Source organism: Medicago sativa, chromosome 3, assembly GCF_051527215.1.
Source record: "Medicago sativa cultivar Bolivia chromosome 3, Bolivia_mono, whole genome shotgun sequence".
Taxonomy (NCBI): domain Eukaryota; kingdom Viridiplantae; phylum Streptophyta; class Magnoliopsida; order Fabales; family Fabaceae; genus Medicago; species Medicago sativa.
The window spans coordinates 4,463,499-4,476,768 of NC_140751.1; the positions used below are offsets into that span (position 1 = coordinate 4,463,499).

Genomic DNA, 13,270 nt, shown 5'->3' on the forward strand with positions numbered 1-13,270 from the left:
TCAATACACTTTTAAAAATATATGAAATATGACCAAATTGATAAGTTAATTTAACAGTTATAATAACTAGCAAAAGGACGGACACTAACATGTTCGTCTATCCATTTTTTCCCCACGCACTTAATTATATATAAAAAGACATCAATTTGGACATATGAAATATTTTCTAAAGAAAAGTAAAGGAAATTAGAGTAAGATATTATTTCTATTGTAATAGTGATTTAATATTTTTTAACTAATAATTCAAATAAAAACGGTAAAATTGAAAGTAAAAAAATCAATTCAAAATCATTTCTACAACAAAAGAAAAAGAAATCAACTCAAAATCATATATCATCTTTATTTCCGAAGGATATATAATCGTTATATATAGTTATCTATCTTTTATTTTTTTTTATTTTTTTTGTCAAAAAAAAATCTTTTATTTTTTTTACTTAACTATCAAATATATTAAATGAAAGAAGAAGAAAATAATAAGTATTTAAATATTGAGATAAGAATGACTCAAAAGTCTTGACAAAAAAAAATGACTCAAAATTAGTGTAGGGTGGAGATAGCGCCGTTTTGAACTCAAACCCTAATTTTGGAACATCCAATCTATTGCCATGGAATTCACATAGATATATATCATTTGTGACTGTTCTATTTTTCTCAAATCCCTTCGCTCAGTTGTTGTTGAGAAATGGTGCAGGTTAGCAGCGATGAAGATGAAGACCCAATTCCAAACGACATCAACCTTACTTCTCTGTCACCCACGGCAGAAACAACCACCCGAACCCAGCTTCCTACTCTTCCGTTCGATGTCCTTCCTGAGATTCTTTGTAGGCTTCCCGTCAAATTACTCGGACAGCTTCGGTGCCTCTGCAAGTCCTTGAATTCTCTTATTTATGATCCAAAATTCGCAAAAAAACATCTTCAATTGTCAACAAAGCGCCACCACCTCATGTTAACATGTATGGACGACATCTCAAGTGAGTGGCTTCTTTGTGATTCCCCAATCCCATCGATTTTATCTACTTCTAACGTTTTTACACAAAGACAACTTTACCCTCCCGATAGTATCACAACTTTATTTTTCCATGGACAAAAATTTGTGAACTTAAGGTGCTCTTCCGATCGCATCTTTTACGGTAAGCTCGATTTTGGTTGTTACTTTCTGTGGAACCCTTCCATTTCAAAATTTAAGTTATTGCCTCCTTTGGGAAATTCGTGCGAAAGTCATCCTGTTTCCGTAAGCTTTGGGTATGATCATTTCATTGATAATTATAAGGTCATTCCTGTTTCTACAAAAAATGAAGTTAGTGTTTATACTTTGGGGACTGATTATTGGACAAGAATAGAGGACATCCAAAATAATTACAACATCCATCAACCTGGAACATTTGTGAGTGGCACTGTTAATTGGTTCGCAAGGGATGATTCAAGTATGCAATTCATTCTTTCTCTTGATTTAGCGAAGGAGTCATATCAACATCTTTTGCTACCTGATTCCAATGATGATTCTCCGTTCTTGGGTTTGGTGAGGGATTGCTTGTGTGTCTCTTTAAGTTGTGATCTGTATATGGATGTTTGGATTATGAAAGAGTACGGAAATCAAGAGTCTTGGAATAAATTGTACATTGTTCCTGACATACAAGATCAGGGTCTCAAACCCTTTAAAGCTTTGTATATTTTTGATGATGACAAACTGCTGCTAGAGTTTTATGCATTGCAAGGTGGAAATATCAAGTTGGTTGTTTATGATTCCAAGACTGGTACTTTGAATATTCCTGAGTTTCAAAACAACTATAAACAACTATACTCAGATGTCTACATTGAGAGTTTGATATCACCTTAAGCAAGTTTTCAACTGCAACATATATGTGGTAAGTTTTTTTTTTTATTGTGTTATTTATTCTATGTCTGATTTAATTCTTGGTTATTTGTTGGATCATTGCTAATCAATGGTTGAGGAAATCTATAGGCTGGATATTACTTTTATTTTTAATAGTATGGTTAATTTGAGTTGTTGATTCTCTCTTATCTTGCATTATACTTTAAATAATTAATAATCATGAATTGCAATAAATGGTTTATCTTTTGATTTTCTAAGATTTGTGTTGTGATTTATATGCCATAATTTTAAAAAGGTTTGAGAAATCAGTTCAGTTGGAAAACTCGTTCAGAATCAGAAAATTTGTTTATTCAACTATGTTAACCTATTCATAACTAGTTTTTCAACCAGCTGAGTTTGAAATCACAATTTTGTTCTCGACCGAATTGGGTTGATTTTCAACTACTTTAATTTTCCAGAATTTCCAACCAGTTTGGTTTGATTCAGTTTGGCATTTCCATGCTGAATTGAAAGCAGTGTCACCACAACAGTTACTGAGTAAACTTTTCAAGTATTTTTTCCTTCCCAAATTTTTAGTTTACTAATGTAAAGTTCTATGCACATTCGCCTTTTTCCTGAAGATAAGTCTAATATATGCACTTTCATGAGTAGCTAATCTAGTTGTATCTCTACTTAGGAAAATATGAGTTTAATTATTTTGAACAAAACCCAGCTATATCATGCTCTGAAACCTGTAGCAATTCATTTCTCTAGATCCTGAATATGTAAGGGCACATCACTCTACTTTTGTGAGCCACATAAAGTTTCATCCTTGAAGAAGTCATCATCTTGCTGTGAAAATAAGGTATTAAAAAAGTATTTAAGGATGAGAAACAACAATTCAATATATTTTGAAGCATAAGGTTTACCCAATGACGACTCAAAATGTGGTTGACAATTCCTACACCCTTGTTGGAACTTAGCTTCACATGGACGATGAAAGTACTAGTTTTGATATTTTAGTTTCAACATGTTTGCAACCAACAAAAATTTAGATGACTTGACGGCCAACCAACCTCTAGATCAATTTTTGGAGCCTCCAAATTCTTTTCTATGCCGAACTTTGTAGCCATATTCTAACATGAATCAACTAAGTTATTATTTTCTATCCCCACACTGCATTTAGCAGAGTCACTCTATTTTCTAATTGTCATCATCATTGTCCCCTTTCCTCCTTATGATTCCTCTCTTCTCTCTTCATGCACTAATTACTCCTTTTTACTTCACCAAATCGAAAATTAACTTAAGTGAAGACTCAAAAAACTAGATGACAGTTTGATATTAACATCTTCATTTTATGTGTTTATTATTAGCTTATTTAACTTAATTGTTATATACACTATTCTAGTATGATAATGTGATTAGTGCAAAATAATTATTAAATAGTTAATGTATATATGGATCATAGTACAGGTGCATTGCATCTATAATTTGGACAATGGGTTTGGCTATGTTTGATTCCTTTGCATTTTTTTCCATGTCCTGGTGTTTGAAAAAACTATAGGTTGGTGTGCGAGATATTGTCTCTGAATTTTTGAAGATGTTGAGTGAAGGATTAGCTTTCTTTTTTTCTTAGTGATATGGCATAACACTTGATATGATATTGTCTAGTAAAATAAAAAGGCTTAATTGCACTTTTCCCCCTATCTTTTGTTAATTGTGCGATTTTGCAGCCCCTCTTTTTTTTTTGAGCGATTTTGCACCCCATCTTTTTGCCCCCTTTTTGATTTTGCACCCCATCTTTGTGTTCAATTGCACTTTTGCCCCCTATCTTTTTGCTCGTGCGATTTTGCACCCCCTCTTCTTTTTTTTTGAGCGATTTTGCACCCTATCTTTTGCCCCTTTTCCCCTCTTTTAAAATGATTTTGAACAAAACACAATTGGCAAAAGATAGGGTGCAAAATCGCTCATAAAAAAAAAGGGGGTGCAAAATCGCACAATTAGCAAAAGATAGGGGGGAAAAGTGCAATTAAGCCAAATAAAAATGACGTGCTTGTTTGAGTTCGGGCAAGGATCGTAATCTGAATTCATTGAAATGTTTGTATAAGAAGTTCTTGGACTAATCTGAAGCAAGGATCGCCCTGTTGCTTTTCTTCATCTCCAATCATTTATTTTGTTGTTCTCCAATTCAGTTCAAAATTTAATTACAATAAAAATTCACAAAAATAATAAAAAAGGAAACGAAGAGTCCAAATCAACTTGAACATTTGAACAATCATCTAAAATGGCTTAAAAGCTACAATCGTAAAATCTGAGCTCAGTTCTTTATCAAGTTTACATGAAATTCCAACATCATCATATGCAACTATATCTTCATAATTATTAGATTAAAAGAACTCAGTTCTGTAAAATTTGTGTCTTAATTGGACATTTTTTTTATTCCATACTTTTTGTTGAAAGAAATAAGATTTTGGTAATAATATTTTTTTTACATAACAGTAAAAATGGAATAAACACGTTTTAATGTATTCTGTTCAATTTCCAAACAAAAGAATGAAAATATTTAAGTAAAAATCCAAACAATTGAATGGATTCTCTGTTTCATTATGTTCTGTTCCACTCCATTTTATTCTATTCTGCTCCACTTTGTTCAATTACATCATGGAAACAAAGACTTAAGTTTTCCTCTAAAAAAAGACAAAGACTTAAGTTTTTGAACTTATGTACCAAGGATGTTTGGTTCCATAAATCATTTTCTTACATTTCAAAACCTTTACATCGTACTAGTCATTTACATTTTCCAAACATTTATTCTATTTTTTTTTGGTACAAACATTTATTCTATTTTTACATTGTTCTTACATTTTTTTTTTGCATTCAACGTTACATTTTCTATGAAATTTTACTGTTCTCTGTGTGAATGAAAACATTGCCCATACCCCTTATTTGGCATAGAAGTTTGTCATTTATTTGACATGGATTTTGATCGTCAAAGGGTTTCATCCTTTAGTTATAGGTGAGAACTATATTACCCATCAACAAAAGAGAGATGAGATACTTATTATGAGTTGATATCAATCAAAATTATTCATCCTCCACTATTTATGTTTATGATATAATATATAAATATGATTTGTTGGCCTTCGCCACCTTTTCACATTTTTACAGGAAAATATTTACTCTTTCATTATAAATTTAAGATGTCCGGTCTTAAGTAAGGGAGGACCGCATTGTGATCCCTAAAATCATATTTTTTAAAATTCTATCTTTTTGTAAAAAAAAAAAAACTATAATTTCATTTTTTTTAAAAAACTTTAACCTTGCATGCTGTGAGCTAGAGATGATTTTTCACATTATTATACATTCAGTTTTGTTTGAGATTAGGTAGTATTTAGTACAAGATATTTGTATTAATTAATGAGATGGACAATTTTTTTTGAAAGAATTAACGAGATGGACATAGTGAGCCGTATTTTTTTTTTGACAAAAATAAATGATATTCATTCATTCAAATTGATAGAGTACATCGATACAATGAAAATTCGCTAAAAACAAAAAGGATGAATCTGTGAACAAACTCACAACATCCATGTTAATAGCATAAATCGGCAAAGTACTAAAGCCTACACATATGACTATATTTAATCCACCGGAATACTCATGTCTCCGGATCTGCAACATTGATGACTCCAAAGTCATTGATTTGATCTGCACTGGATCGAAGCGAACAATCTGAACCGAACAAATACCTGAACGAAACAAGAAAACAAACAACGTCGTACAAAGACGACGAACAAAACAACATCGCACAAAGACGACAAAATCACGAAAGAAAAACGAAATAGATGTGAAAATCACTTATTTCAATAAAAGGGAAATAGAAAAAACGAGCTAGAGGGGTGATTTTAGGTCAAAAATTGACCCTAAATCACCCATCTTTGGTGGATGAAGGTGAAAAAACTAGGGTTTTGGTGACGGCTCCAAGAGAGAGAAGGGGAAGAGAGGTTGATTTTTACATAGTGAGCCGTATTATTATACATTATTAATGAGATGGACCACATCATGTGCTGATTGCTTCTGATCTTCTTTTTGGATTAATATATTTGATTTTTGTTTTGTTCAGAAAAATATTGTCGAAACAAATATCAAATTCTCAAAAAGTTTTTTTCGGAAATGCACGTAAGGACTTTTTAGCCCCACCCAAACAAATCATGATATTTATAACAAAAAAAATAAATTCTCTCTTTTTTAAAATCTTGCCATGTTGAAGGCTAGCTGAAGGCTTGAAATTGTATTTGAGATTAGGTAGTATTTTGTGTTTTGTAGGAAAAGAGATTAGGTAGTATTTACTGCCGGTTATTTGTAGTAATTAATGAAATGGACATGTAGCATTTTATGGTATATTTTCTCTTTATAACCAGGCATAACTATCATGCATCGTCTTTGCCACATCACATATCAAAATATGAAAATGTTATGAAATTCTTTGTTTTATGAACTACTAAAAATGGGACTTACTTCTTCACCCAGTAAGCATCTTATAAAATTTTTAGTAACGCGGTTCACATTTATATATGAATTTAATATCTATATCAACACTATCTATCCAAGAATATCAACACTATAGTCTTTTTGGTACATGTTGAATTTTCGATTGTACTATAAAAATAATCCAATTAAATTGTTTGTTGATGACACTTTTTGCAAGCTCTGAAAATTTCTCTATAAAATGTCTATTTTATATTATTTAATTAGATATATATGTAAAAATTCACAGTGTTAATTAATGCAAAGATCCTCTCAAAAAAAATGCATAGATTAAAAAAAAATTCCCTATAGATTCATTCAACAAGAATAATAATTTTTTTTTACAAAACAAAGATAATCATATTTGATGTGTGCCAATTGATTAATGTGAGCATAACTCTCACTGCTTTGTAAATAGGGTGTTTGCATTCAAACCAAACTGCAAAAATAAATTTTAATACTTTTTTATTTGTATAATTTACTATATTAATCTATTATTTGCTGGATTTTAATTTTTCAATAATATTTACTAGATAAATTTAATGTATATTTTTACAATTTCATACATTTCAATTATAATCGAATATTTTCATTCCTAATTGTTAATTTTTAGTATATTATTGATTATATTTTGCAACAAACATATGATTTTAGCGTGTCTTTATGATATTAATTATAATAGATCTTTTTAAAATTTGTTATTTTGATATCAAACAATCGATTCAAACTAAACTACATAAAATTGAATTAAATATTTTTTTTAGAAGTCATTCAAACCATACCATAGGTATTTAATTTTTTTCGATCCAAATTGTACAAAAAACACACATAATTGACTCATTCGGTTAAATTTAACTCTATCAGTAAAAAAAAAAGTAATCTTTTTGTATCAAATAGATTGTCATTTTGTGTTCTTAAGAAATACTAATTTTTATTTATTTAATCTTATTATAGTTAATATTATATACATTATTGTTAATAACTTATCATTATTTAAAATATATATCATTTTATAAAGGGTTAATATGTGTTTACCCCCTGTAATTTGGGCGAGTTCCGGTTTTCCCCTCTGTAATAAATTTTGTTAAGATTCCGACCCTGTAATTTGAAGATTCCGTCGAAAACACCCCTGGTCGAATCTGGCACACGGCAGGTGCTGATGTGGCGCGCCACGTCACATTTTTTATCATGACGTGGCACGCTGACTGTATAATTATTTTATTTTTTATTTTTTTATATTGTACACGTGGCATTTTTTATTTTGTTATTAAAAAAATATTATTTTTAAATAATTTTTTTTAAAAAAAAAAATTAAATTTTTTTTTAAAAAAAAATTCTTAACAAATAAAAAAATGAAAAAAATTCTGAAAAAATAAAAAAATACCTAAAAAATTAATAAAAATGAAAACAAAAATCAGGAAAATTTTAAAAATAAAAAATAAAATATGGAAAAATTAAAAAAATGAAAACATTCGGGAAAAAAGATTAATCTTGAAAATTTTGAAAATGATCAATCTTGAAATTTTTGAAAAAAGATTAATCAGCTCTTTGGGACTGGTTGATTCTTTTCAAAAATGTTCTCAATTTTCAATACAAATAAAACATTAAGCAAATGAATTTTTTGATCACTCATGTAGTGCAGTCGGTCCAAGAATTTTTCCTCGGTGGTAGTTTGCCTACTAATTTTAATTCTAACCTGATTGTGCTTATTCCAAAGGTTTCAGGTGCACGATCTATGGCTGATTACCGTCCTATAGCCCTTGCAAATTTTCAATTTAAAATTGTGACTAAAATTTTGGCGGATAGATTGGCTGTTATTACTTCACGCATAATTTCATTGGAGCAAAGGGGTTTTATTCGTGACCGTCACATCTCGGATTGTGTTATTCTGGCTTCGGAGGCTATCAACTCCATAGACAAACGTCAATATGGGGGAAACATTGCTATTAAAGTCGACATCTCCAAGGCTTTTGACACGTTGGATTGGAATTTTTTAATCATGGTGCTAAATAACTTCGGTTTTTCTTCCACGCTCATTAATTGGATTCTTGTTATTCTCCAATCTGCAAGGTTGTCTATTTTGGTCAATGGAAAGGCGGTTGGTTTCTTTTCTTGCTCTCGCGGGGTTCGTCAGGGTGATCCTCTTTCACCACTTTTATTTTGTCTGGCGGAGGAAGTTCTCAGCAGGGCGATTTCTGCATCCCGAGAGAAAGGACGGCTCATTCCTATGTCATATTGTCGTGGCACTTATCTTCCTACCCATGTGTTGTATGCTGATGATATTATGATTTTTTGCACAGGTTTGAAGTCTAATATTTGGGAGCTTCTTAATATTTTTAAAAAGTATTCGGAGGTTTCGGGACAAGTGATCAATAATGCCAAAAGCCGCTTTTATACGGGTTCTATGTCGGTTGCTCGTGTGAACATGATCTCTGATATGTTAGGGTTCAATGTGGGAGCTGTTCCTTTTATGTATCTTGGCTGCCCTATTTTTCAAGGGAAGCCGAAGGTTATTCATTTCAGATCCATTACAGACAAAATTAAGAGTAAACTTGCTACGTGGAAGGGTTCAGTTCTTTCAATCATGGGCAGGGTGCAGTTGGTTAAATCTATTGTTCATGGGATGCTTGTTTATTCCTTTCATATATATTTGTGGCCCACAAGATTGCTGAGATTGCTTGATACTTGGATAAAAAATTTCATTTGGAGCGGGGATGTTTTAATGCGGAAGGTGTGCACGGTTTCTTGGAGTACTATGTGCCGGTCGTGGGATGAAGGTGGGTTGAATCTCAAGCCTACACGTCTACTTAATGAGGCTTTAATTCTGAAATTGGCATGGGACCTTCAAACAAAGAAAAATCAATGGACGTCCATTTTCAAGAGAAGATATTTCACGAATGGCATACCAAATATGCGATATTGCAAGTCCTCGGTATGGGCTGGAATTAAATCGCACATTGTTACTGTCATAGGTAATTCAATGTGGGTTGTTGGATCAGGAGAGAGTATTCATTTTTGGACGGATAATTGGCTTGGAGAACCATTGGTTGATGTAATGCACCTTGATCCTAAATTTCATGCGCAGCTTACCGGTACGGTGTCGGAAGTGATAGATAATGGCATCTTGAGGCTTCCTGCGGCTCTTACAGCTGATGCAACCATTCAAAATTATGTCAACAACATTATTTTACCAAGAAGTCCGCTCCCTGATGTGTTGGTGTGGCGCCATACCTCAGATGGGAAACTAAATTCGAAGCAAGCTTTTGACTTTCTGCGGCCTAGCGCTACTGTTTTGTCTTGGGCAGAAAATATTTGGAGCACCGCTATTCCTCCCTCGCATTCTTGTCTTTACTGGAGGCTGCATCATAATAAAATGCCAACGGATGAGAATCTCAGACGTCGAGGATGTATTGTAGTTTCGGTTTGTAGCTTGTGTATGTCAACAGACGAGTCCTCGGAGCATCTCTTTCTTCGGTGTCACTTTGCCAATCAGCTGTGGGACTGGATAGGTATGAAACTTAACTGTATTATTGATCGTTCTACTGCTGGTTCTCTTCTCTCTTGTAGACCAGCTAGATGTTCTTTGCAAATCTCTGATATATATCTGGCTGCGGTCTTGCACACCGTTCATTCAATTTGGTGGGCACGAAATGCTTTGCGGTTTTCAAATGTGGTGCCTACGTTGCATGCAGCTAAGGTTCGTATACAGTCCTTTATAGCAATGTCAGGTAATGTTTCTAAGGGGTTTTGCCTTCCTTCTGATTCTGTGTTACTAGACTCCTTTACGGTTGCTCCTCATTGCCGTAAGATTAGAGATATTGTGCCGGTTGTGTGGAAGTCTCCCACCGCTCCGTGGTTGAAAGTTAATACGGATGGTTCGGTGATTGGTGGGAATGCAGCCTGTGGGGGCCTGTTTCGTGACCACCGCGGGACGTTCCGTGGTGCTTTTGCTGGTAATATTGGAGTGCAGTCTGTTTTTTATGCAGAAGTATTGGCCATTATTATTGCTATTGAGTGTGCTGCCCGTAACGGTTGGAGGAATATATGGTTGGAGAGTGATTCAACAAGCGCTATCATGATTTTTTCCCGTCCTCATTTGGTACCTGTTTGGCTTCGTAACAGATGGCAAAATGCTCGCAATCTTGGAATTCAGGTGATTGCTTCTCATATTTTTCGAGAAGGTAATACCTGTGCTGATTTTTTTGCGAATATGGGTCACTCGGTGGTCGGGGCGGTTTGGATAGACTCTCTCCCTCGTGCTATATCTATGGATTTCTTTCGGGACAGATGCGGTTTACCTAACTACAGATTTCCTTAGTCTGTTTGTGGTTTGTTTATTTTTATTCCGTTTTTTTTTTTATCAGCTGTTCCTTTCGGAGGGTTTTGGCCTAGTCCCCCCTTCTTTGTAATTATTTTTTCATTTTTTTAATAAAATTTATTTGAGTTAGGCGGCAGAGGATGGTGGTGTCTCGGGGTGCCAACCTAGTTGGGATGTCGACGATGTCTCCTGATGCCTGTCCTCGCTCCTTGCTTATCAAAAAAAAAAAAAAAAAAGGGAACTCCTGTGCAGATAGTATGGCTAATGTTGGTTTAGCTCTATCTTCATTTGTTTGGTTCCCTTCACTCCCTGACTGCATTAGGAAAGACTATATTACTAATAGACTAGGCATACCTAACTATAGGTTTGTTTATTTCTAAGAGGGTTTTGACCTAGTTCCCCCTCTCTTTTGTATCTACTCTTTTTGTTTATATATCATGATGTAATGCTTAAAGCATTACTTTTGCTTAAAAAAAAAAAAAAAACATGTAACACATCGTAAATATTGAAAAAATTCTAGATTGTTTTTATTTTTCGAAAAAGAAGTTTTTCAAATTTTCTCAACAAAAAAAAATCTTGAAAATATTTATATTTTTAAAAATCTGTGTACAAATTTATTTAAAAATTTAGGAAAATTCAGATTTTTTTCAATTTTTTTTTACGATGTGTTACAAATTTGAGAATATTTTCTAATATTTAAAAATTGAGGATAAAAACAATCTGGAAATTATTTGTATTGAAAATCGAGGACATTTTTGAAAAGTACTTTCTAAAAAAAAATGAATTTTTTTCATTTTTCCGGTATTGAAAAAAATCTGGAAATATGAATTTTTCGAAATTTATTAATTTTTTCCCGAATGTTTTCATTTTTTTAAAATTTTCCAGATTTTATTTTTTATTTTTAAAATTTTCCAGATTTTTGTTTTCATTTTTATTAATTTTTTCGGTATTTTTTTATTTTTTTCAGAATTTTTTTCTTTTTTTTTATTTGTTAAGAATTTTTTTCGTTTTTTTAAAAAAAAATTAATTTTTTTTTTAAAAAAAAAATTATTTAAAAATAATGTTTTTTTAATAAAAAAATAAAAAATGCCACGTGTACAATATAAAAAACTAAAAAATAAAATAATTATACAGTCAGCGTGCCACGTCATGATAAAAAAAGGTGACGTGGCGCGCCACATCAGCACCTGCCGTGTGGCAGATTCGACCAGGGTGTTTTCGACGGAATCTTCAAATTACAGGGTGGGAATCTTAACAAAATTTATTACAGGGGGGTAAACCGGAACTCGCCCAAATTACAGGTGGGTAAACACATATTAACCCAGGCCAAAATATGCAAGGTTGGTGGGTGGTTGGCAGGAAATACAGTGTCGTGTCTGAGACGTGCATGTTAATTTAGAGTTCAAAATGGGAAGTGGAAAAATCAATTGATAAAGATAGGTTGAGAGCAGCCTCAAAATGAAGGATCCATTAAATTTATTTTGTCACTGTTTTTCAAATTTGTTTTCTTTACTTTGTTGTGAGAGTGTTTTAGTTCAAACACGGGAACATGGTACATCCATTGTTAAGACATTTGCTCTGGTGAAATGTTTACTGTTCATCATCACTCTCGATAGCAACCCAAACTCAACTACCGCCTCACCTATCCTTAATCCGATGGCCTCAAAACCCTTTCAGCACCCTTGGAAATTCCTTATAGATGAAGATGAACCTAAGATCGCTCTGAAACAACCCCAAAATTCCAAACCCATTTCTAACAAAACTTTTGCTCAAGCTTTGAACAACGTTTGTGACATCCCCTAAAGTCAACTACCAAAACCAAGCAAGAAAGGAGACAACTTTGCAATCCCTATTCCGGATGAAGAATATGACATGGGAATGGAGGATTGTAAATTCAATTTACATGCTAGGATACTCTGGCCAAAAGGCTCGACGCCTCTCACGGTGGTTGCCCTGCGCACAAAACTCCAACCAGCCTGGAAGAATTTGGGAAGATGGGGAATTACATCTCTAGGTAAGGGATTTTACGAATTTACTTTTACTTCCATTGAAGATGCGAATAGTGTTAGGTCTGTTGGTTCCTGGAACCTTAATCCTGGTATTTTGAAACTGTTTGCTTGGACTCCTGACTTTAATCCTAGCATCCTTCAAAACTCTTCTGCTCAAGTCTGGGTCCGTATCTATGGTCTTGGACAAGAGTATTGGAGACCAAAAATACTCTTTGCCATTGCAAGTAGTGTGGGTACGCCTTTGTGCACTGATGCAGTCACTAGCAAACCTGCTATTGAAAGAACTTTTGGCCACTTCGCTAGAGTCCTGGTTGATATGGATTTATCCAAAGAACTGAAGTACAAAGTTTTGGTGGAAAGAAAGGGCTACGCCTTTTTTGTTGAACTTGGATATGATAATCTGCCAGCTTTCTGCAGCTATTGTAAGATGACAGGGCACAGCTTGGATAAATGTCGAAAAATAGCTTAAAAAAATGACAATTCCAAGCCAGACTTGCATAACAAAAAGGATGAAGGAAGAAAAGGAAAGAATGCAGCTATCATCATTGATGAGGAGGAGGGAAATAAGGAAAAAAATGATGTGCAGCCTACTGATGCAATTGA

At 33.3% G+C, this 13,270-nt stretch overlaps 1 protein-coding gene across 1 annotated transcript; it reads left to right on the forward strand.

The window, feature by feature from the left end:
* The first annotated feature begins 525 nt into the window (after positions 1-525).
* Positions 526-2,362, forward strand: LOC146935065 (F-box/kelch-repeat protein At3g23880-like). The gene has a single exon (XM_085757587.1). It carries the CDS (start codon positions 683-685, stop codon positions 1,835-1,837), a length of 1,155 nt encoding a protein of 384 aa, XP_085613713.1. The 5' UTR covers positions 526-682; the 3' UTR covers positions 1,838-2,362.
* The last annotated feature ends 10,908 nt before the right edge of the window (positions 2,363-13,270 follow it).